At 35.2% G+C, this 23,667-nt stretch overlaps 1 protein-coding gene across 1 annotated transcript in view; it reads left to right on the forward strand.

The window, feature by feature from the left end:
* The window catches only part of GFRAL (GDNF family receptor alpha like), a 74,241-nt gene that overhangs the window by 15,986 nt on the left and 34,588 nt on the right, over positions 1-23,667 (forward strand). The window contains exons 4-6 of the mRNA XM_054492478.1: positions 8,101-8,154; positions 9,265-9,595; positions 19,703-19,953. Coding sequence (XP_054348453.1) covers positions 8,101-8,154; positions 9,265-9,595; positions 19,703-19,953 — 636 coding nt within the window. The remainder of the gene's footprint in view (positions 1-8,100; positions 8,155-9,264; positions 9,596-19,702; positions 19,954-23,667) is intronic.

Genomic DNA, 23,667 nt, shown 5'->3' on the forward strand with positions numbered 1-23,667 from the left:
CAGAATCTCTGGGCCACATTCAAAGCAGTGTGTAGAGGGAAATTTATAGCACTAAATGCCCACAAGAGAAAGCACGAAAGATCTAAAATTGACACCCTAACATCACAATTGAAAGAATTAGAGAAGCAAGAGCAAATACATTCAAAAGCTAGCAGAAGGCAAGAAATAACTAAGATCAGAGCAGAACTGAAGGATATAGAGACACAAAAAACCCTTCAAAAAAATTAATGAATCCAGGAGCTGGTTTTTTGAAAAGATCAACAAAATTGACAGACTGCTAGCAAGACTAATAAAGAGGAAAAGAGAGAAGAATCAAATAGATGCAATAAAAAATGATAAAGGGGATATCACCACTGATCCCACAGAAATGCAAACTACCATCAGAGAATAAACACCTCTACACAAATAAACCAGAAAATCTAGGAGAAATGGATAAATTCCTGGATGCATACACTCTCCCAAGACTAAACCAGGAAGAAGTTGAATCCCTGAATAGACCAATAACAAGCTCTGAAATTAAGGCAGTAATTAATAGCCTACCAACCAAAAAAAAAAAGTCCAGGACCAGACAGATTCACAGCTGAATTATAGCAGAAATACAAAGAGGAGCTGGTACCATTCCTTCTGAAACTATTCCAATCAATAGGAAAAGAGGGAATCCTCCCTAACTCATTTTATGAGGCCAGCAACATCCTGATACCAAAGCCTGGCAGAGACACAACAAAAAAAGAGAATTTTAGGCCAATATCCCTGATGAACACTGATGCAAAAATCCTCAATAAAATACTAGCAAACCAAATCCAGCAACACATCAAAAAGCTTATCCACCATGATCAAGTGGGCTTCATCCCTGAGATGCAAGGCTGGTTCAACATATGCAAATTAATAAACATAACCCAGCATATAAACAGAACCAAAGACAAAAACCACATGATTATCTCAATAGATGCAGAAAAGGCCTTTGACAAAATTCAACAGCCCTTCATGCTAAAAACTCTCAATAAATTAGGTATTGATGGGACGTATCTCAAAATCATAAGAGCTATCTATGACAAACCCACAGCCAATATCATATTGAATGGTCAGAAACTGGAAGCATTCCCTTGAAAACTGGCACAAGACAGGGATGCCCTCTCTCATCACTCCTATTCAACATAGTGTTGGAACTTCTGGCCAGGGCAATTAGGCAGGAGAAGGAAATAAAGGGTATTCAATTAGGAAAAGAGGAAGTCAAATTGTCCCTGTTTGCAGATGACATGATTGTATATCTAGAAAACTCCATTGCCTCAGCCCAAAATCTCCTTAAGCTGATAAGCACCTTCAGCAAAGTCTCGGGATACAAAATCAATGTACAAAAATCACAAGCATTCTTGTACACCAACAACAGACAAACAGAGAGCCAAATCATGAGTGAACTCCCATTCACAATTGTTTCAAAGAGAATAAAATACCCAGGAATCCAACTTACAAGGGATGTGAAGGACCTCTTCAAGGAGAACTACAAACCACTGTTCAATGAAATAAGAGAGAACACAAACAAATGGAAGAGCATTCCATGCTCATGGAGAGGAAGAACCAATATCGTGAAAATGGCCATACTGCCCAAGGTAATTTATAGATTCAACACCATCCCCATCAAGCTACCAATGACTTTCTTCACAGAATTGGAAAAAACTACTTTAAAGTTCATATGGAAACAAAAACGGGCCCATGTTGCCAAGACAATACTAAGCCAAAAGAACAAAGCTGGAGGCGTCTTGCTACCTGACTTCAAACTATACTACAAGGTAATAGTAACCAAAACAGCATGGTACTGGTACCAAAACAGAGATATAGACTAATGGAACGGAACAGAATTGTCAGAAATAATACCACACATCTACAACCATCTGATCTTTGACAAACCTGACAAAAACAAGAAATGGGGAAAGGATTCCGTATTTAATAAATGGTGCTGGGAAAACTGGCTAACCATATGTAGAAAGCTGAAACTGGATCCCTTCCTTACACCTTATCCCAAAATTAATTCAAGATGGATTAAAGACTTACATATTAGACCTAAAACCATAAAAACCCTAGAAGAAAACCTAAGAAATACCATTCAGGACGTAGGCATGGGCAAGCACTTCGTGTCTAAAACACCAAAAGCAATGTCAACAAAAGCCAAAATTGACAAATGGGACCTCATTAAACTAAAGAGCTTCTGCACAGCAAAAGAAACTATCATCAGAGTGAACAGGCAACCTACAGAATGGGAGAAAATTTTTGCAATCTACCCATCTGACAAAGGGCTAATATGCAGAATCTACAAAGAACTCAAACAAATTTACAAGAAAAAAACAACCCCATCAAAAAGTGGGCAAAGGATATGAACAGACACTTCTTAAAAGAAGACATTTATGCAGCCAACAGACACATGAAAAAATGCTCATCATCACTGGCCATCAGAGAAATGCAAATCAAACCCACAATGAGATACCATCTCACACCAGTTAGAATGGCGATCATTAAAAAATCAGGAAACAACAGGTGCTGGAGAGGATGTGGAGAAATAGGAACACTTTTACACTGTTGGTGAGACTGTAAACTAGTTCAACCATTGTGGAAGACAGTGTGGTAGTTCCTCAAGGATCTAGAACTAGAAATACCATTTGACCCAGCGATCCCATTACCGGGTATATACCCAAAGGATTACAAATCACGTTGCTATAAAGACACATGCACACGTCTGTTTACTGCAGCACTATTCACAATAGCAAAGACTTGGAAACAACCCAAATGTCCATCAATGATAGACTTGATTAAGGAAATGTGGCACATATACACCATGGAACACTATACAGCCATAAAAAAGGATGAGTTCATGTCCTTTGTAGGGACATGGATGAAGCTGGAAACCATCATGCTCAGCAAACTCTCACAAGGACAAAAAACCAAACACTGCATGTTCACACTCATAGATGAGAATTGAACAATGAGAACACCTGGACACAGGGAGGGGAACATCACACACCCAGGCCTGTCATGGGGTGGTGGGAGATGGGAGGGATAGCATTAGGGGATATAGCTAATGTAAATGACGAGTTAATGGATGCAGCACACTGCCATGGCACATGTATACATATGTAACAAACCTGCACATTGTGCACGTGTACCATAGAACTTAAAGTATAAAAGTAAAAGAAAAAAAAAGTTGACCATATGTTGAGTCAAAGCAAATATCAACAAATTTCAAGATACTGAAATAATTAGAAATATGTAATTTTATCTTGGTGGAAATAACCTAGATATCAGTACAAAAAATAAACTAGAAAATTCCCCCCCCAAAAAAAGAAAAAACAAAGTAAGTGATGAAGAAAAATATCACTAAAAAAATTGAACATTAACATTATGTGGTTCTATAACCTGTAATTTATCAGTGTTTTACATGTCAGTTTTTAAAAATGCAAGATCATTTGTAATAGCTCTCTTGAAATAACTTTAAATGGCTTTTGAAAAATAACAGATATTGGAATATTTATAAAAATATATCTGTATACTTTTGAAAACATATTAAAAAGTCATATGTAAATTAGTTTATTTAAGTTTTAGTCAACCTTACTCTATTTGTAGGAGAATCAGCCCTGTCCTCAGATTTGGCTTCACAATCAAATATCACACAATGGTTCCATCAGAAAGATACACCATTAATTGCTGAAGAAAAGAGTGACTGTAATAGCAGCACATGTCTGTCAGGAATCTGAACATTTTACTTTGTTGTAAGAGAATATTAGGGAAATCTGTGAGAGAGAAACAGAACAATCAAAGACCCTTGATGAAGGCCAAATGTGTGCAGTATTAAGAAAAAGCCTGAAACAAATTATTTTGTGGAATGTTTAATGCAGTGATTCTTCAAAAGCAGACTGCATTCAGATTTGGGAAAGTTTGAAGAAATGTGTATTCAGGATGCTCAAATGAATGAGGTTCCCGCCTTCCATGACGACTAAGTTGGATTCAATCAGGACGTTGTTTCAGGTTGAGATTAACAAAGAAATGCATGGCGTCTTAGACCAGAGTGGTAACAGGGTGAGATGATATCAGATTCCGGATATATTTTGACACCAGTGGGTCAATAAAAGAGGAAATGAATGAGGTCCATGGACTAGTCTGTGAGATACTTCAACATGTACTAGTATGAGAGAAGAGGAAGGAATCAGCAATGAAAAATAATAAGGATCTGCCAGAAAGAGTAAATTAGGAAAATATTGCATCTAGAAGCAAAATGAAGAAAGAGTTTCAAGGAAGAGTGAAAATTCAAGAAGATCAAATGATTTGGTAGACATTCAGAATCAGAAATCAGCTATTGCACTTGCCAATGTGGAGGTTATGAATGAGCTGGATAAGAACAGTGTCTGTGGCATGGTAAGCACAATGGCAGGATGTGAGGTGGAGTTTAGAGAGTACGTAAGGGGATAGAAATTGGAGCCAGAAAATACAGACAGCACTTTGAAAGACTGTTATAAAGAGGAGAGAAAATAGGGCAGTGCTTGGATAAATAAATGAGGTAAAAAGAGGGCTTTTTTCCCCATAAGATGGAAAAAATAAATTCTGTATGTGAATGGGAATGATTTAGATAGGGTGGTACAATTGATTATGCAGGGTTAAATGGTGAATAATATTCATTCGATATTTATTCAGATATGTTTATTGAATAATATTGAGTGGAAATATAAGATAATAAGATATAGTCCCTGGTCTCATGGATCCCACATGCCATTTTCCCAGCGTTGTCCTCCAGCACAAAGGGATTCCCAGTTGAAGGCTCTACTAACATATGAGTCAAGGTCATCTTATGAGGATGATGAAGGAAATGGTAGGATATGCAGCTTGATGTAAATGCATAATGTGTGGTGACATCTGAAATTGTACACATTAGAAGCAAAATTGGTGGTAATTTTTTTTAAATTTTTTGGGATGCTAGTTAAGATGATAGTGTGACTTTTCTGTGAGAAAACAAAACAGTATAAATAAGCAGATAAACCACTCAGTAAAATTTTATAGGGTTGGAGTTTTATAGAGAATCACAAGAAAGTAAAAGAAGAAAGGATGAAGTGACAATAACAAGAAACTCTTCCTTTATTTGAATGGGTGAGTGATATAGGCTGGAAAGTGTCTATGAATCCAGGAGATGATGCTAAGATTGGGAGTGAATAAAAAGACGAAAGTTCTGGAGGTAGAGGTGCACTTGAAGTAATCAAGAATGTGAAGCTTTGGAAGCGAGTAAGATAATTAATATTTGCAATTGAAAGAGAGAGAACTTCATGTCAATGTCAGGTCTAGAAGTTGATTATTGGTGTGGCATAGTGGGAGTGTCAGTGAAGGTCATAAGAGCTGTGGTTAAGGAATTGTGAATTAAGGATGGAAGATGATTTTTTCCCAAAAGACATAGAGATAACTTAGCACAATGACAAGATCTGAGGTAGAGGAGAATATTGAGATAGTACCTGAGTCAATGCTGGATATCAGGGCAAGACTTTGAGGTTAATATTTGACAAAAGAAAAGAGGGAGGCACAACCAGATAGCATAAAATTCAAAGAAGTAGAAATGTTTTATAAGGATGAATAATTAATATTTTGGAAGCTACAAAGCTGGAAAAGTAGATATAAACACATTCTAATGATATCGTGGTATGATCTATATGGGAAATGGGTAGGATTCACTAGCAAGAGCTGCAGGGAAGTGAGGCTAGAGAAAAGCTAGCCTTCCCAGATATTACACTCTTCTGTTTTTCTTCTTGCTTCCATGGGTGATTCTTCTCAGTCTCTTTTGAGCATCTTCTTTTGCTTTTGCTTTAAATGTTGCTGCATACTCTCTAAAAAAGATATCTCTGTTGCATTTAATTCAACTAGTCATTTTATAGAAACATGTTTGTCTACTAGTTTATTGTAAGCATATTTCTTATCAGATTATAAAATATAAATCAAAACATTTACATATACAAGAGTTTGGTTTCTGACACTATCAATGTTAAGAAAAAGAAGATATATGGAAGTACTTCTGATTCTAATATTAGATATTAGAGCATATTTTAGGGATTGTTGGATATTTTCTGATGAATTGTATAGGATTTTATAACTCACATGTAGGTCTTGTTGGTGAATACTTTTATTTTTTTCCAAAACATATTGACGTTCAACTCCTCTTTCAGTAAAAGCCACTGTTTAAAATATCCTCTGGGAAAAAATGTATGAGTGTGGGTGTATGTGTGTGTGTGTGTGTGTAAATGCTAGTTTTATATTTAATGTGTAAATGTTAATTTCATATAAAATTAGCATTTAATGTATAAGTATTGAAATATAATACCTTCTATGAAGCACTTTATTTTCAGACACTAAAAATAACTGTTTTGTTGTGTTGGTAACAAGTACTCATATAGTAAGTAAATTAGACTGCTCTGGCTACCATAATGAAATACTACAGGCTGGGTGGCTTAAAAGGCAAAAATTGTATTTTTCCCCAGTTCTGGATTACGAAAAATCTCAGATAAAGGTCCCCAGAATCTGTTCCTGGCTAGGACTCCTCTTTTACTAGCTTGTAGATAGCCAGCCACCTTTTCCCTGTGTTCTCAGGACCTTTCTTCCGTGAGTGCTCCAGGGGAGAGAGACAGCTAGCTCCCTGAAGTCTTCTGATATGGACACTAATCCTATTCGATCAGGGCCCCACTCTTATGACCTCTTTTAACCTAAAGACACCATCACCCCACAACTGCACAGAGAGATTACGGCTCCAACTTATGAATTTAGGGGTAATGGGAAAAACATTCAGTCAATAACAGTGAGTGAAGCTGCTGTTTATTTAGGTCTACACAGTAGTTTCTTGAATATATTTTAGTCAGTGGCACAGCCTTACCAATCAGTCCTAATGCAGGGGTATTAATCCATAAAAGAATGTCTAGCCTAGACTTTTGTACCTAAGCCTAGACTTTTGTACAAAAGCTATATGACTCCCTGGGATCTGTTTGTTGGGATTTTATTAGATATGGAATAGTAGCACAGAAGTTGGAACCTCCAGATCTTCCTCAGAGAGGCGGGAGGATGGGTGGGATCAAGAAGAAAGAGTGGTTCTCAAGCTGAGACTTGATCAATTGAAAAAATGAAAAACAATGCATAATGAGAATAGCTTGGACAATATAAGGAGTCTGGAAGGCCATGACACACCTGGGGGTAGAAGTAAGTTTCCTGTGATAGTACCATCTTATATGTGCACTAGACTAGCAGGCAGGAAATATGAACAAACATCTCAGATTAGGACATACTGAATCATGAAGGGACATTTATGCCATAACAAAAGTTAATATCTTAATATCCAATGAAAAACTAATAATTTTCATTTCAAAATGAAAATCTTATCATCTGATTCCCCTGCCACTTTATGGATACATTAGTGCTCCTTATAGTTTCTTTTGGCTTTGTTTTATATGTCTGTATTTCCTTCTGGGCTGTGGGATGCTCAATGACAGGGACTGCAGATTTGCATCCTCAGATTGTCATCTGGTACATAGTAGGGAACCAACCAATGTTCCTTTAAAGATTTTGGAATTAGATGAACACCGAGTTCATTTTCGTTGATGAGATTTTTCAATACTATAATTATAATTTCTAAGAACTCTTGGAGGATAAGATAATCAGAGGTGAAACTGGTTTTTAAAATTGCATTTCCAACTAATGAAGACCCTTCTGAGAAGGGTTTTTATGCTGGGTGGGGTGGGAGGTAGTGTTCAGAAAATATTCCTTCTGTTGTTTTTTTTTCTCCAGTCAGCATCCAGTGTTGGTTTACTCTGTGCACACAGTCTAATCACTAGCATTTATTTAAGTCTTCAAGTAACTGAATCCTCAGAGCAGGGCTGTTTAGCTCACTTGAATGATATTTCAGAGGCTTGTTTTCTTCATCTATACCACATTAATTTTGAATATCAAGGGCTAAATACATGTTACATAACCTTGTATGTGCTTTTGCTTGAATATATGTGGACTTTACTCATTTATAAATGTGGCTCAGGTTTTCCTAGGAAATTCAGAAAATTGTTCAATAATGAAATAGTTTCTTTGTTTTCCTTCTAGATAACACAAAAGAGGATAAATTCAAATGGAATCTAACTACACGTTCCCATCATGGTAATGTTTATCAGTTATTATTTTGATCTGCATTGCAAATACCTGATAATATAATTTAAAATGCAGTTACTGCTTCTTAAATATAGGCCAATACCCAATAAATCATGTGGTTTAACAGTTCTAATATAATAAAATGCAACAAAATCATTTCATTTCTTTTACTAATGATACATCAAAGCAACTACTTTGCCTATCCATTATCAATTTATACATGTGCTAAGAAATACTTAATAATTAAAACCAAATACTAGGTTGGGCACAGTGGCTCACAACTGTAGTCCCAGCACTGTGGGAGGCAGAGTTAGGTGGATCGTTTTTGCCCAGGAGTTTGAGACCAGCCTGGACAACATGGCAAAACCCTGTCTGTACAAAAACAAAACAAAACAAAAACAAAAACAAAAGTCAAAACTTAGTGGGGCATGGAGGCATGTGCCTGTGATCCTAGCTCATTGGGAGGCTGAGGCAGGAGGATGACTTGAGCCCAGGAGATGGAGGTTGCAGTGAGCTGGGATCATGCCACTGTACAACAAGACCCTGTCTCAAAAATCAAACAAACAAAAACCCAAATAGTAGATATTGATTACATTTAATGGGTATTTGTGATCATATAAGTTATTTGGCACCAACTGTTTTTGTGTATACTTGTGTATCTGTAGGAGTATAAACATTTATATATGCTAGAATAACTATGTGGAGCCTTTATTCAAGATTCCCCTCACAAAAATGTGCAGCAGAACAAGAATCATTTTGCCTTGAGCCAATGAGCTAACCATAAGCTATATAGTTCAAATGCAATTTCTGAAGATTTATCGTTTACATTTGAAAACATTGGACTGGGAGATTTTTCCTTCAGCTCAATTTTGGCCCTGCACACTTCCCGTCACTCTAGATCACAATGTGTATCCTGTATAGATGAAAGATGATTCCAATAAGTCTAGTATTTAGGTCTCAGTAAATTCATACTTACTCTAAAAGATGTAATGTTTGCCAAAAATAGGACATTGGTACATCATTGTATTTTGCTCATAGACTTCTCACAGTGTTTTACAGTTTCTGTATGTACAGCTTTGTGTTTACATTTCCATGACCTGGGCATATCATTGCTTTCAGGATTCAAAGGGATGTGGTCCTGTTTGGAAGTGGCAGAGGCATGTGTAGGGGATGTGGTCTGTAATGCACAGTTGGCCTCTTACCTTAAAGCTTGCTCAGCAAATGGAAATCCGTGTGATGTGAAACACTGCCAAGCAGCCATACGGTTCTTCTATCAAAATATACCTTTTAACATTGCCCAGATGTTGGCTTTTTGTGACTGTGCTCAATCTGATATACCTTGTCAGCAGTCCAAAGAAGCTCTTCACAGCAAGCCATGTGCAGTGAACATGGTTCCACCCCCTACTTGCCTCAATGTAATTCGCAGCTGCCAAAATGATGAATTATGCAGGTGGGTAAAAACACTCATACCTTACTTTATTATTTCGGCACCTTATTTGTTATAGTCCAGTCCTAACACTTGATCTCATTACATTAGCTGGAGTTCCCACCATCATCCAACATGGTGTAAATAAAGCCAGACAATTAATATTTTTTGAATCTGTGGTACATGTTCAGTATCGTCTTTGAAATTCAAATGCAGAGTAGATTTTTGAAATAAAAAATCAGCATGTTAAAATATGGTAGCCATGAAATAATATTATAAAAATTATGTATTCAAGTTAGACTAATGAATTGGTTAATAGACCTGACTTATATATCAGCTTTTTAATTTTTTTTGTTTGTTTGTTTAATTATATAAGGCTGTTACAAATTTATTATTTTGGCAAGGAGACTCTTCAAACTTTGAAATAAATTCTTTCTATCTTAGGCTGGAGATCAGGAAGAAGAAGGTAGCATAAATACTCACATGAGTGGTGCAAAGTCAGAGATAACAAGGTCCACACACATTTGTGTCTTTTCACAATGTCAGGCTTTAATACTGTTCAATCACAAAAGCCACAAGCTACATGGAATTCCCAAGGAGGCAGTTCTCCTTAGTACTTCTCATTTATTTTGTTTTCAGAGCCATGGGTACACAGGCTCAAGCCACTCCACAAATCAGTCAATATTGCAAACCATACATAATAGTATACTTAATCAATATATAAGGGTTATAGGTTAAACATTCCACAACAAAGTAACATTTAACATTAAGAGAAAAGGGATAGAGAAAAGGGTTAACGAACAAGTCCAGGAAGAGTGACAAAAACAAAGATTCTTCTGGTCTTATCTGGGCTGTCCATCGATCTTGCAAGGAAGAGTCTGATGTGGGGAGAAAAGTTGGCAGCAGATGCTGCGTGCTTATGAGCGACAGCAAGACGGTGTCAGCTAAGATGGCCATTTTGAGCTGCTGAAGTCCTACTCTCTTTATGGTCACAGAGTCCTCTTGAAAGGACTGATAGTGGAAGAGTATGCTTGTTTATGTCCTTATCTGGTTGGATGCAGTCTTCTTTATTTAGCAAAATATTTTGTCCCTGTTGGAAAAGCACCGTATGAAATCTAAGATGGAGTCTTTTTTGGAGTTACTTATGTCAAGGATGCTCTATAAAAGTAGGATTTGGACATCCCTAGCACACATGTATGCCATGACCATAGAAATGTACTCATTCTCCTCTTTCCAACCTCACACCTTTAATTCTTGGGGGAGTAATGTTAGTCGTTTATTTATTAATTCAGAAAAGGTTTATCAAGCACCTACTACTACTCTAGGCAGTGGTGAATAAGGAAAACAAATGCCTATGGATCTTATAGTCCAGAGAGAAGACAGGTATTAAATTAAAAATGTATGTGTTGTTTCAAGGCAAACAACACTAGGCAAACAGTAGATACTGAGAGAGGAGATACTAAGCGAACTGACCAGCCAGTGCTTAGGAAAACATGTATGTGGCATTTTAGAAAAGCAGTGAGGGGAGAGTGTGCAAAGGGGAGAGAAATAGGGGCGAGATAAGAGAGTTAACTGAGTGGGTGTGAACAGGCTTATATCATATAAGGGCCTGAGGGACACTGCCTAGGGCTTCGAACATGTAGGTGGCTTAGTGTGTGATTTGCCATATTTGTCCCCTTGTTTCAACCACTGGCAAAAAAACCACAAAAAGTAATGATATCAACTTCTTGAAGGTTCTTAGTAAAATTCTTTCTTTTAGCTTTTTAACTATGTCTACTCTTATTTTCAGTCACTCTAACTGGCAAAGTAGTTCCAGATCTTGTAAACATTTGTTAAAAAGAACTGCTTCCCTATAGCACACATTCTATGAAATAAGTGGTAAAGAGCTAAGCAGAGTCCTAGAGCATTGACATATTTCGTCAACTTATCACATAGGATATCAAGATTCTTAAAATTGTATTCAAGAATTTTTCATGCAAATGTGTGTCAGTTCTTTTAAGGCTTATTATTTATTGTTCTTGAGTGAATAATAAAGGCAGTGACAAAATACTTTTTATAATGCAATTTAGGTTTCTCAAACTCATCTGTCATCTCAAAAATCCTTATTAGAGAAATACTACATTTCATTGTTCTAAGATGCGATTCCTTTTTACACATTTTAAAATCCCTGACATATTTTAAATAAATTTTTAGAGTCAATAACAAAGACATTTGTCATAATTTAAGTTCCAACAGGTGTTTTTTTGTTGTTACTGTTGCTGTACATAAAATAATGGTATCTTCTGAAATCATTGAAATATGAAATCAATGAAATATCAAACATTTGATTACACTACTTTTCTCACATCAATGAACTAAATCTATTACTATTCTGCCTTTCTAACTATCATATTCCTACATCAACAATGAAACCTAATAATATTTTAACCAGCCAGGGCCAGGGGGCACCATTGTTTCAATAGCAAAATCACTATAAAAATATCAGATTTATTCACAGGTGGGTACCCAGCTTTGCCTGATTCCAGTGCCAGGGCTTTAGAGGTGCTAATTATCTGGAAGCCATTAGCATTCAACCTTCAAAGCATGGTATTTCTGAGCATCCACATCAAAGAGAATATTTTAATAGCACGTGATGGCTCTGCTGCTATAGTCCTTGAGAATTCCTGTGATAGACTCTGAAGCACACACTCTTACACTAACCTCCCCTTGGTATCAACACCTTCTCAGATGGACTGGCACAGAGTTGATGATTTTCCTCAACAAGGACCCCCAGCTTTAACCACCTTTTCAAAATGTTTGGTGTGAGGTCTGGAGTGGGATAAGCACTCAAAAAACGTCATCTCCCTTCCTCTCACTTTTGAATATTGCACACTTAATTTTTATATTGTAGTATACATATATGTATTTCTTCTCATGTAATTTCTTTCTTAGATTAGTTCAAGTGTAAGGACTGTATGTCTTCAATTTCCTTTCACTATGTGCAAATAGTCCCTTAATGAGTGCTTTATAGAGGTGATGGAAATGTTATATAATATTAGTAGTCAATGTGAAAAGACAAATCCTATCATTTTCCTGAGCACATTTTGCCTTAGGGAGATTTCCAGTGTTTATATTAAATTATTGTTAATGTAATTCAGATGAAAAACAAATCTCCAAGTGGAAAACCACCTCTTCAATGAGAATATTAAGCCCTTTATGATACTTACTTTTTTGCAGAAGAGCCTGTACATAGGCAAAACAGGTCACTTCAATTTTAAAATACAATTTCTGTCCCTGTTCCAAATTTTTCAATTCACGATGGGCTTTGAAATTCCTTTATTTTTTAACAGCCAAAGAGGACAATTTAAGGGCCATTTCTCAATTACCTTTCTCTAGTACAGATACCCTCTGGGAGGTGAGATTATGTCTTGCCAATTTCACAAAAGTCTGGGTATTTACAGAAAATCATAATACATTATATTTTTATATATTAACTTAAAAAAGTAATGACAAGGTATTTGCTTAGAAAACATTCTAAATACTTTTAAATATGTATGTATTCTTTATTTAATTGGTTTAAAACAGATGACATCATATTATATACTTCTCTATACATTATTTTTGTTATTTTTCCCTAAATTTGGATTAAAGTTCTTTCCATAATTGAATATAAGAAAATTCACACATCAGGGTCTGTTAAGGAGTCGGGGAGGAGGGGAGGGAACTTAGAGGACGGGTCAATAGGTGCAGCAAACAACCATGGCTCATGCATACCTATGTAATAAACCTGCATGTTCTGCACATCTATCTCATTTTTCTTAGAATAAATTGAAAAAAAGAAAATTCTCAAATGTTTGAATGGCTATAGAGTATGCCGTTGCATGGATGTAGCTTAATTAATTTGCTTAGTCTTTTTTGGACATTTAGACATATTCCAAGTATCTTATTTTATTTGTAGCTATTGTAAATGGGACTACTTTGAAGATTTGTTTTTCAGATTGTTTGCTGTTAGCATATAGAAATGCTACTGATTTTTGTATGTTAATTTTATATCTTGCAACTTTACTGAATTTGTTGATCAGTTCTAAGAGTTCCTTGGTGGAGTCTTTGGGTCTTTTCGAATATAAAATTCTATAATCTGCAAACAAATTTTTCTACTTTTCTAATTTGGATGCCCCCCCTTTTCTTTTCCTTCTCTTGTCTAATTGCTGGGCTAGGACTTCCAGCACTATGTCGAATAATAGTGATGAAAGTAGGCATCCTTGTCTCGTTATAGATCATAGAGGAAAAGCTTTCAGTTTTTCCCCATTCTATATGATACTAGCTATTGGTCTGGTCTGTCATATATGGCATTTATTCTGTTGAGGTATATTCCTTCTATACCCTGGTTTTGAGGCTTTTATCATGAAGGACTGTAGAGAACTTTAGCAAATGCTTTTCAGCATCAATTGAAAGGGTCATGTTTTATGTCCTTCATTTTGTTGATATGCTGTATCAAACTGATTGATTTGCATATATCAAACCATCCTTGTATCACTAGGATAAATCCCACGTGGTCATGATGAAAAATCTTAATGTGTTGTTGAATTTGGTTTGCTAGGATTTTGTTGAGGATTTTTGCATTAATGTTCTTCAGGAAAATGGCCTGTAGTTTACCTTGCTTGGTATGTCTTGTCTGGTTTTGGTATTAGGGTGATACTGGCCTCAAAGAATGAGTTTGGAAGTATTCCCTCCTCTATTGTTGGAAATATTTTTAGTAGAATTGGTATTAGTTCTTCTCTAAGTGTTTGGTAAAATTCAGCATCATGTCCCAGGTTTTCCCTTGCTGGGAGACTTTCTATTATAGCTTCGATCTCATTTCTTGTTATTGGTCTGTTCAGGATTTGGATTTCTTTATAGTTCAATCTTGGTAGGTTGTATGTGTCTACAAATTTATTCACTTATTCATTTTAGATTTTCTGATGTATTGGCATATATTTGCTCATAGTAGACTCCAATGATCCTTTGAATTTCTGTGGCATCATTTGTAATGTTTCCTTTTTAATCTCTGATTTCATTTATTTGGGTCTTCTGTCTCTTTTTATTAGCCTAGCTGATGGTTTGGAGATTTTATCTTTCCAAAAGACCAACTTTTCATTGTTAATCTTTTGAATTTTTTTTGTTTCACTTTCATTTATTTCTGCTCTGATATTTATTCATATTTATTTTCTACTATTAATTTTGGGTTCAGTTTGCTCTTGCTTTTCTAGTTCTTTAAGATGTGTTTCTAAGTTGTTTATTTGAAGTTTTTCTACTTTTTTGATGTAGGTGCTTATTTCTCTAAACTTTTCTCTTAATACTGCTTTTTCCATATCTCATTGGTTTTGGTATGTTGTTCTTCCATTTTCATTGTTTTAATACAACTCTAAATTTTATTCTTAATTTCTTTATTTGCACACTGGACAATCAGGAGCATATTGTTTAATTTTCATGTATTTGTATAGTTTTCAAAGTTCCTCTTGTCATTGATTTCTAGTTTTATTCCATTGTCACCAGAGAAAATACTTGATATGATTTCAATTTTTTGAAAATTTTATCAGATGAGTAGGTTGCAAAAATTTTCTCCCATTTTGTAAGTTGCCTGTTCACTCTGATGGTAGTTTCTTTTGCTGTGCAGAAGCTATTTAGTTTAATTAGATCCCATTTGTCAATTTTGGCTTTTGTTGCCATTGCTTTTGGTGTTTTAGATATGAAGTCCTTGCCCATGCCTATGTCCTGAATGGTAATGCCTAGGTTTTCTTCTAGGGTTTTTGTGGTTTTAGGTCTAACGTTTAAGTCTTTAATCCATCTTGAATTGACTTTTGTATAAGGTGTAAGGAAGGGATCCAGTTTCAGCTTTCTACATATGGCTAGCCAGTTTTCCCAGCACCATTTATTAAATAGTGAATTCTTTCCCCATTGCTTGTTTTTGTCAGGTTTGTCAAAGATCAGATAGTTGTAGATATGTGGCGTTATTTCTGAGGGCTCTGTTCTGTTCCATTGATCTATATCTCTGTTTTGGTACTGGTACCATGATGTTTTGGTTACTGTAGCCTTGTAGTATAGTTTGAAGTCAGGTAGTGTGATGCCTCCAACTTTGTTCTTTTGGCTTAGGATTGACTTGGCAATGCAGGCTCTTTTTTGGTTCCATATGAACTTTAAAGTAGTTTTTTCCAATTCTGTGAGGAAAGTCATTGGTAGCTTGATGGGGATGGCATTGAATCTGTAAATTACCTTGGGCAGTATGGCCATTTTCACGATATTGATTCTTCCTACCCATGAGCATGGAATGTTCTTCCATTTGTTTGTATCCTCTTTTATTTCATTGAGCAGTGGTTTGCAGTTCTCCTTGAAGAGGTCCTTCACATCCCTTGTAAGTTGGATTCCTAGGTATTTTATTCTCTTTCAAGCAATTGTGAATGGGAATTCACTCATGATTTGGCTCTCTGTTTGTCTGTTGTTGGTGTATAAGAATGCTTGTGATTTTTGTACATTGATTTTGTATCCTGAGACTTTGCTGAAGTTGCTTATCAGCTTAAGGAGATTTTGGGCTGAGGCAATGGGGTTTTCTAGATATACAATCATGTCGTCTGCAAACAGGGACAATTTGACTTCCTCTTTTCCTAATTGAATACCCTTTATTTCCTTCTCCTGCCTAATTGCCCTGGCCAGAACTTCCAAAACTATGTTGAATAGGCATGGTGAGAGAGGGCATCCCTGTCTTGTGCCAGTTTTCAAAGGGAATGCTTCCAGTTTTTGCCCATTCAGTATGATATTGGCTGTGGGTTTGTCATAGATAGCTCTTATGATTTTGAGATATGTCCCATCAATACAGAATTTATTGAGAGTTTTTAGCATGAAGTGTTGTTGAATTTTGTCAAAGGCCTTTTCTGCATCTATTGAGATAATCATGTGGTTTTTGTCTTTGATTCTGTTTATATGCTGGATTACATTTATTGATTTGCATATATTGAACCAGTCTTGCATCCCAGGGATGAAGCCCACTTGATAATGATGGATTAACTTTTTGATGTGCTGCTGGATTCGGTTTGCCAGTATTTTATTGAGGATTTTTGCATCAATGTACATCAAGGATATTGGTCTAAAATTCTCTTTTTTTGTTGTGTCTCTGCCCGGCTTTGGTATCAGGATGATGCTAGCCTCATAAAATGAGTTAGGGAGGATTTCCTCTTTTTCTATTGATTGGAATAGTTTCAGAAGGAATGGTACCAGTTCCTCCTTGTAACTCTGGTAGAATTCGGCTGTGAATCCATCTGTTCCTGGACTCTTTTTGGTTGAGAGAAAATTTTCGCAACCTACTCATCTGACAAAGGGCTAATATCCGAATCTACAATGAACTCCAACAAATTTACAAGAAAAAAACAAACAACCCCATCAAAAAGTGGGCGAAAGACATGAACAGACACTTCTCAAAAGAAGACATTTATGCAGCCAAAAAACACATGAAAAAATGCTCACCATCACTGGCCATCAGAGAAATGCAAATCAAAACCACAATAAGATACCATCTCACACCAGTTAGAATGGCAATCATTAAAAAGTCAGGAAACAACAGGTGCTGGAGAGGATGTGGAGAAATAGGAACACTTTTACACTGTTGGTGGGACTGTAAACTAGTTCAACCCTTGTGGAAGTCAGTGTGGCAATTCCTCAGGGATCTAGAACTAGAAATTCCACTTGACCCAGCCATCCCATTACTGGGTATATACCCAAAGGACTATAAATCATGCTGCTATAAAGACACATGCACACATATGTTTATTGTGGCATTATTCACAATAGCAAAGACTTGGAACCAACCCAAATGTCCAACAATGATAGACTGGATTAAGAAAATGTGGCACATATACACCATGGAATACTATGCAGCCATCAAAAATGATGAGTTCATGTCCTTTGTAGGGACATGGATGAAATTGGAAATCATCATTCTCAGTAAACTATCGCAAGAACAAAAAACCAAAAACCGCATATTCTCACTCATAGGTGGGAAGTGAACAATGAGAACACATGGACACAGGAAGGGGAACGTCACACTCTGGGGACTGTTGTGGGGTGGGGGGAGGGGGGAGGGATAGCGCTGGGAGATATACCTAATGATAGATGACGAGTTAGTGGGTACAGCGCACCAGCATGGCACATGGATACATATGTAACTAACCTGCACATTGTGCACATGTACCCTAAAACCTAAAGTATAATAATAATAATAAATAAATAAATTTTAAAAAAATAAAATAAAATAAAAAATAAATATTAGGTTAAAAAAATAAAATTCTATCAGTTTTTCTAAAAAAAAAAAGAAAATTTTAAGACTTGCTTTTTAGCTAACATATGGGTTATCAGTTACAACGATCTGCGTGCTGAGGAGAATAATGTGTATTCTTCAGCTGTTGTATGAAATGTCCTGTAAATATCTATTAGGTACATTTTATCTATAGTGCAGATTAAGACTGATGTTTCTTTGTTGATTTTCTGTCTGAATGATCTGTCCAATGCTGAAAGTGAGATGTTGAAGTCTCTCTCTTTAGGTCTAATACTATTTGCTTTACATGTCTAGGTACTGCAGTGTTGGGTGCATATATATTTACAATTGTTATATCTTCTTGCTGAGTTGAATCTGTTATCATTATATAATCACCTTGTTTATCTCTTTTTATAGTTTTTTTCTTGAAATCTATTTTGTCTAATTAAAGTATAGCTACTCCTGCTTCTTTTTTTGGTTCCATTGGCATAGAATATCTTTTTCCATCCCTTTATTTTTCAATCTATGTGTTTCTTTATAGATGATATATGCTTCTTAGAGGTAATAGATCATTGGCTCTTTTTATTTTTAATCTGTTTAATCCATTCAGCCATACTATGTCTTTTAATTGGAGACTTTAGTCCATTTACATTTCAAATAATTTTGGAATCCAGTGTACCAAAGTAGTATTTTATTTTTAATTAAATATTCTTTAGTTCATCATTTTGGCAAAATTTCATGGTGTTTTTCCTGAGTGAAAATTTATCTACTTATGTATAAGTAGATAAACCATGCAATTTAAACTTAGTAAAATATATTTAAAATGAATAAATAGCATGTAGGTACAGATACATTCTCTACCTGAATGACAATCAATACTTCCAAAACTTACATTTAGAAGATATCTTATATGTAACCCTTAACAGCATTGAAGGAATATGTTTGTTCTGCTGGCCTAATAATTATATGTTCAGAAAATTTGCAGTATTTCCTTTATTATAAATTTAATATACATTAATTAATCTTCACTATTATATTTAAAAGCTTATCCTTAAGATGACTTAAATATTTAATTATTAAAAACAATGTGACTTTGGTTTTTTAACATAGCAGCATCCATGTGGACAAATAACTTCATGAAAATGTCAAGAACTTATAGGACTTTCATACATGTTTGATGTCAACCTATTCAAGACAGAGTAAAAAGCAATTTTAGGTGACAAATATTAAATTGAAAGAATTTTATTCTTGCATTCATTAATAAAAATATATTCTTATTGTAAAAAATTCAAAAATGAAATTAGTGTACATTATCCAGACTTTTATTCAATTTTATTATAGCAACAATCAAATACATAGTCAGAAATCTTATACCTCACAACATATTGTAAATTCTAATTAGTCTGTTTAGTCTCTTGAGAAAGTATAAATCACCTCCCATCCTGTGGGATAACTGACTTGAAAGGTCAAATACCTTATTTGAAATCACTTGGTGTGACACATTGGCCAAAGGCTAGCCACAAAACTATATTCAGAATAAAAAATTGCCAATAAATCTCTGAAGCAGTTCATGCCTCAAATCTTCATACATTGGAATAAAATTAGTAATAAAGGAGAATCCATCCATGGAATCCTCAACTTAACTGCTGTCTTTCATCACAAAAAAGGGACAATAATTCACAAGATTACTCTACCATTTCTTCCACACTCCCTATGGTGATTTTTCAAATTGCAAATTTACTTTTCAACTATGTACTGGCATCTCAAAGGCATTGTGTTCTATGTCTTTCATTAGGTGAAGGGGAATCACATGTTAATGTGAAATAATATTATTCAAAACTAATTATTTTTCTTCACTCTTTCTCTAGGAGGCACTATAGAACATTTCAGTCAAAATGCTGGCAGCGAGTGACTAGAAAGTGCCATGAAGATGAGAATTGCATTAGCACCTTAAGCAAACAGGATCTCACTTGTTCAGGAAGTGATGACTGCAAAGCTGCTTACATAGATATCCTTGGGACGGTCCTTCAAGTGCAATGTACCTGTAGGACCATTACACAAAGTGAGGAATCTTTGTGTAAGATTTTCCAGCACATGCTTCATAGAAAATCATGTTTCAGTAAGTTCCCCAACTAAAATTATCTATCTATCTATCTATCTATCTATCTATCTATCTATCCATCTATCTATCTATTTTGTTTTTGCCTGTACAGTACAAAGAGGTAATCCAGCACAGACATTTTTGTGTTTGGTATTGCATTTGAAAATTTGCTTTCTGATTATGTTCTGTGTATTTGCTATTTTACTCACTTACTTGAAAATAGTACATTTTTAAAATTTATATGATAGGTCACTCTTAATTATCATTTATTGCTTTCAATATCAAAAGCATAGAAGGTTTATTCTATCAGATAAATGGATATATCAAGTATCTATTGCTACATAACAAACCACAAGTATCTATACTAAGTAACAAAACAATGGCTTAAATCAATAACCATTTATTTGCTCACAATTCTGCACATTGGACTTGGCTCAGCTGGATGACTCTTCTGATGGTCTTTTGGGGGGGTCACTCATGTGCCTATAGTCATCTGGTAACTTTAGGCTCGGCTGAGGCTGTTTGGTCCAAGGTGGTATTAGCAGACACCATTTTCTGGTATGGTGTGGTTCACTTCAATATGACATCTTCAGCAATATAGCCAAAAACTCTTACGTGGAAGCAGAAGAGTTCCTAATGGCTAAACCCCATTGTGTAGCTGTCTAGTATCTGCTACTGTCACATTTGTAAATATTTCACTGAACAAAGCAAATCACAATGGCCAACCTCAGAGTCACTGTGGGAGTGGACTACATAAGGATATGAATATTCAAGGTCAGATTAATCAGGGATCATTCCTCTAACAACCTACTATAATTTGCTGTCCTGGCCTATGTACAATATATTCACTCTTCAATTTAGTTTTTCTCCCCTTGGTCTTTAACATGTCTGCTGATCAACCTATAATGATGAGATGGAAAACATATTTTCCAAAGTTATTGTTTAATTTAGGGACAAGAAAATTGATATTTAGGAATTTAAATAATTTATTCAGCATCTCAAAGTGAGCTAACGGTCAAGAAGGACTTTTGTGAGTCTTAAGGAGAAGAACCTAAGGATGTGATCATGTAATAATTCAAAACCTCCCTATTATCCATCTTCAGGGTTCGACCACGCAACCATCGACGTCCCCAAACTTCCCCAAGCCCCTACCCCTAGATCCCTAGCTGTAACTACTATATCTGCAGGTACTGTTTCTAGAAGGAAGTAATGGATAGTTACTGTTTCATAGCAAACCAAATCTTTATATTTATTGAAAATGGTTGACAGACATAGATCTATACCTACATCTATATCTATATTTGTACTATATCTATATACAGATGCATATTTACACATTTATATTTCTATTTTTCTTTACAGATACCTAGGAGATGCACATTAGCCAATGTGATAAAAATTGTGATTTGTTGTATATTAAATAATAGGCATAAGGCTCAGAGTTTATGGTTTTGATTTTGACAGTGGTTTTTGTGGAATATCCACAATTTCTATAATTAACACTACAGATATATTTCAACTGAAATCACGATACAGAGAAGAATTGAAGTGTTGTTTAAGTCATATTCTCTAATTTTCCTCTCTTATTAACATTAGTTCTGTTGAAACTGAAAGTACTTATAATGAATGGCTCATATGATTACAGCAGGAAAATACCAAATAACCAATTTGGTATTAACCAAATTAAACTTATAGTAATATATACAGTTATATAATAATGGTTATTTATAGGTTCTTTCTAATATTACAAGGTATGAAGAAAAATGTTGATTCTATAGGTTAATAATGATTCAATTCATTTGGCAAAAATTCTCTAAAAATATAGGTCTAAACATCCTAATTTTAGTTCTGAATCTGTTTTTCTCAAATACAATAATGATTGTGTTCAATTTTTATAGGGTTTGCTTACTATAACCTTTTCAGAGCAAAAAATTTGCAGAGGCATTAAAAATAGATATTTAAAAATCCATAAACATTAAAGTACTATATGAATGCTTTAAAAAATGAAAATTCAAAATGATTTCACTTTACTCACCTAGGAAGAGGAAGTTTTTGCTCCAAATATTACCTACTAAGACTAGGAATTTCAAATGACAGGATTATAGAATTAAAGGAAACTCAAAGGCCTTTGGTCACAGTTCTTGGTAGAATTGTCCCTTGGTATCCATGGGGAATTGGTTCCAGGACTCAAATGGACACCAAAATTTGTTCATATTCAAGTCCCTGATATAAAATGGTGTAGTATTTGCATATAACCTATGTATATCCTCCCATATACTTTAAATAATATCTAGAATACTTATAATATCTAATACATGATTTACATATAAATGCCATGTAAATCATCGTTATAATGTATCTTTTACTTTCATATTATATTTTATCATTGTGCTGTTTTTTTAAAATTTTTTTTTCTCTCAAATATTTTGATCCAAAGTTGGTTGAGTCGATGGGTGCAGAACTCACAGATATGGAATGATGACTATACTTGAATTAATAGCAAAAATTCCAAACAAAACCAGAAACCAAATCCTTAGGCCTTGCTAATTCTAACAAATCCTTATCCATTGCCTCAAATATATGAAAGTAGCACAAGGACATTTTCTGAAGGAAGTATGTCTCTCATCATTGCCCTGACTTCTCACATCAGCCTAGCACTCTCACGAATTTTCAAAAGATCAGTCATTACAGTATGTTTCTAAAACCCTTTAGCTTCTGCTTTCTTTACTCGAAAGGGCCAGGGTCAGAACTGAGTGGAACTGAGAGGACCGTGAAGGGAGGCTTTTCAGTTTGTCACATTTGCTTAATTAAATGCATTGTTTCTCAAACTCATTTGAGCTTAGGCCACAGTAAGTAATACATGTTTATATTAGCACTGTACTCTCTTTTTTATGCAATATACTCATTTGTTAAAAATTTTTATTGCTTTATTCTATTGTTCCCCAGTGCTGACCACTACCCACTAAATTATTTTAAGACTTACTAACATGTTGTTCGCTGAAGTTTCAAAAACACTTTCTTGGAACAAAAATGTTTTCTGGAAATAAATTTATGAGATTAAATAGCTTGCCCAGGGTTCTACATTGAGTGTGGTATAGTCATGACCCTGGCTGGTTGACTTGGAGCCCACTATGTTCTCCTGTTTGTGAAATGATAATGAAAAAAAAAAAAACAGCAACAACAAAACAAAACAAAAAGCTTATATCTGTTCCATATGCTCCAAAGTCCTGTTAGTCTGAACTTGTAGCTCTGTTCTGAGAACTAAGCTTGGAAAATGCACTGAAGAGCCCTTATCCGGTCCTGTGTGCAGGACTAGACTCAGGCAGAAGAGCATCCTGAACAAACCATGAACAAAGCATCTGTCACCAACCTCCACTTACATACTGACCTATGGATTCACAACAAACTTACTTGTCTGTGATAATCTGTAGCACAGAACAAATTTGTGGCCCTTAGAGCTAATAGGGAAATGAGAGCCGTGGAAGAGAGAGAAGTTGGTTAAGAGACAGAGGACCATCAACACGGGAAGGATTAAAGGATCCATTATTGTTTTCAGTCTGTTATACCGAAGGAGTGGGAGGGTATACCTTAAGCTGATAGAAATGTTCTTTTTGCATTTCCCAGAGCTTTTTTTTTTTTTAAATACCAGTTGTATAGTCAACTAAAAGAGATATGAAATACCACCATTCTGACCCAAAATATTCAGATCCTCCATGTGGATAATTAAAAGAA

Source organism: Pongo pygmaeus, chromosome 5 (genome assembly GCF_028885625.2).
Source record: "Pongo pygmaeus isolate AG05252 chromosome 5, NHGRI_mPonPyg2-v2.0_pri, whole genome shotgun sequence".
Classification (NCBI taxonomy): Eukaryota; Metazoa; Chordata; class Mammalia; order Primates; family Hominidae; genus Pongo; species Pongo pygmaeus.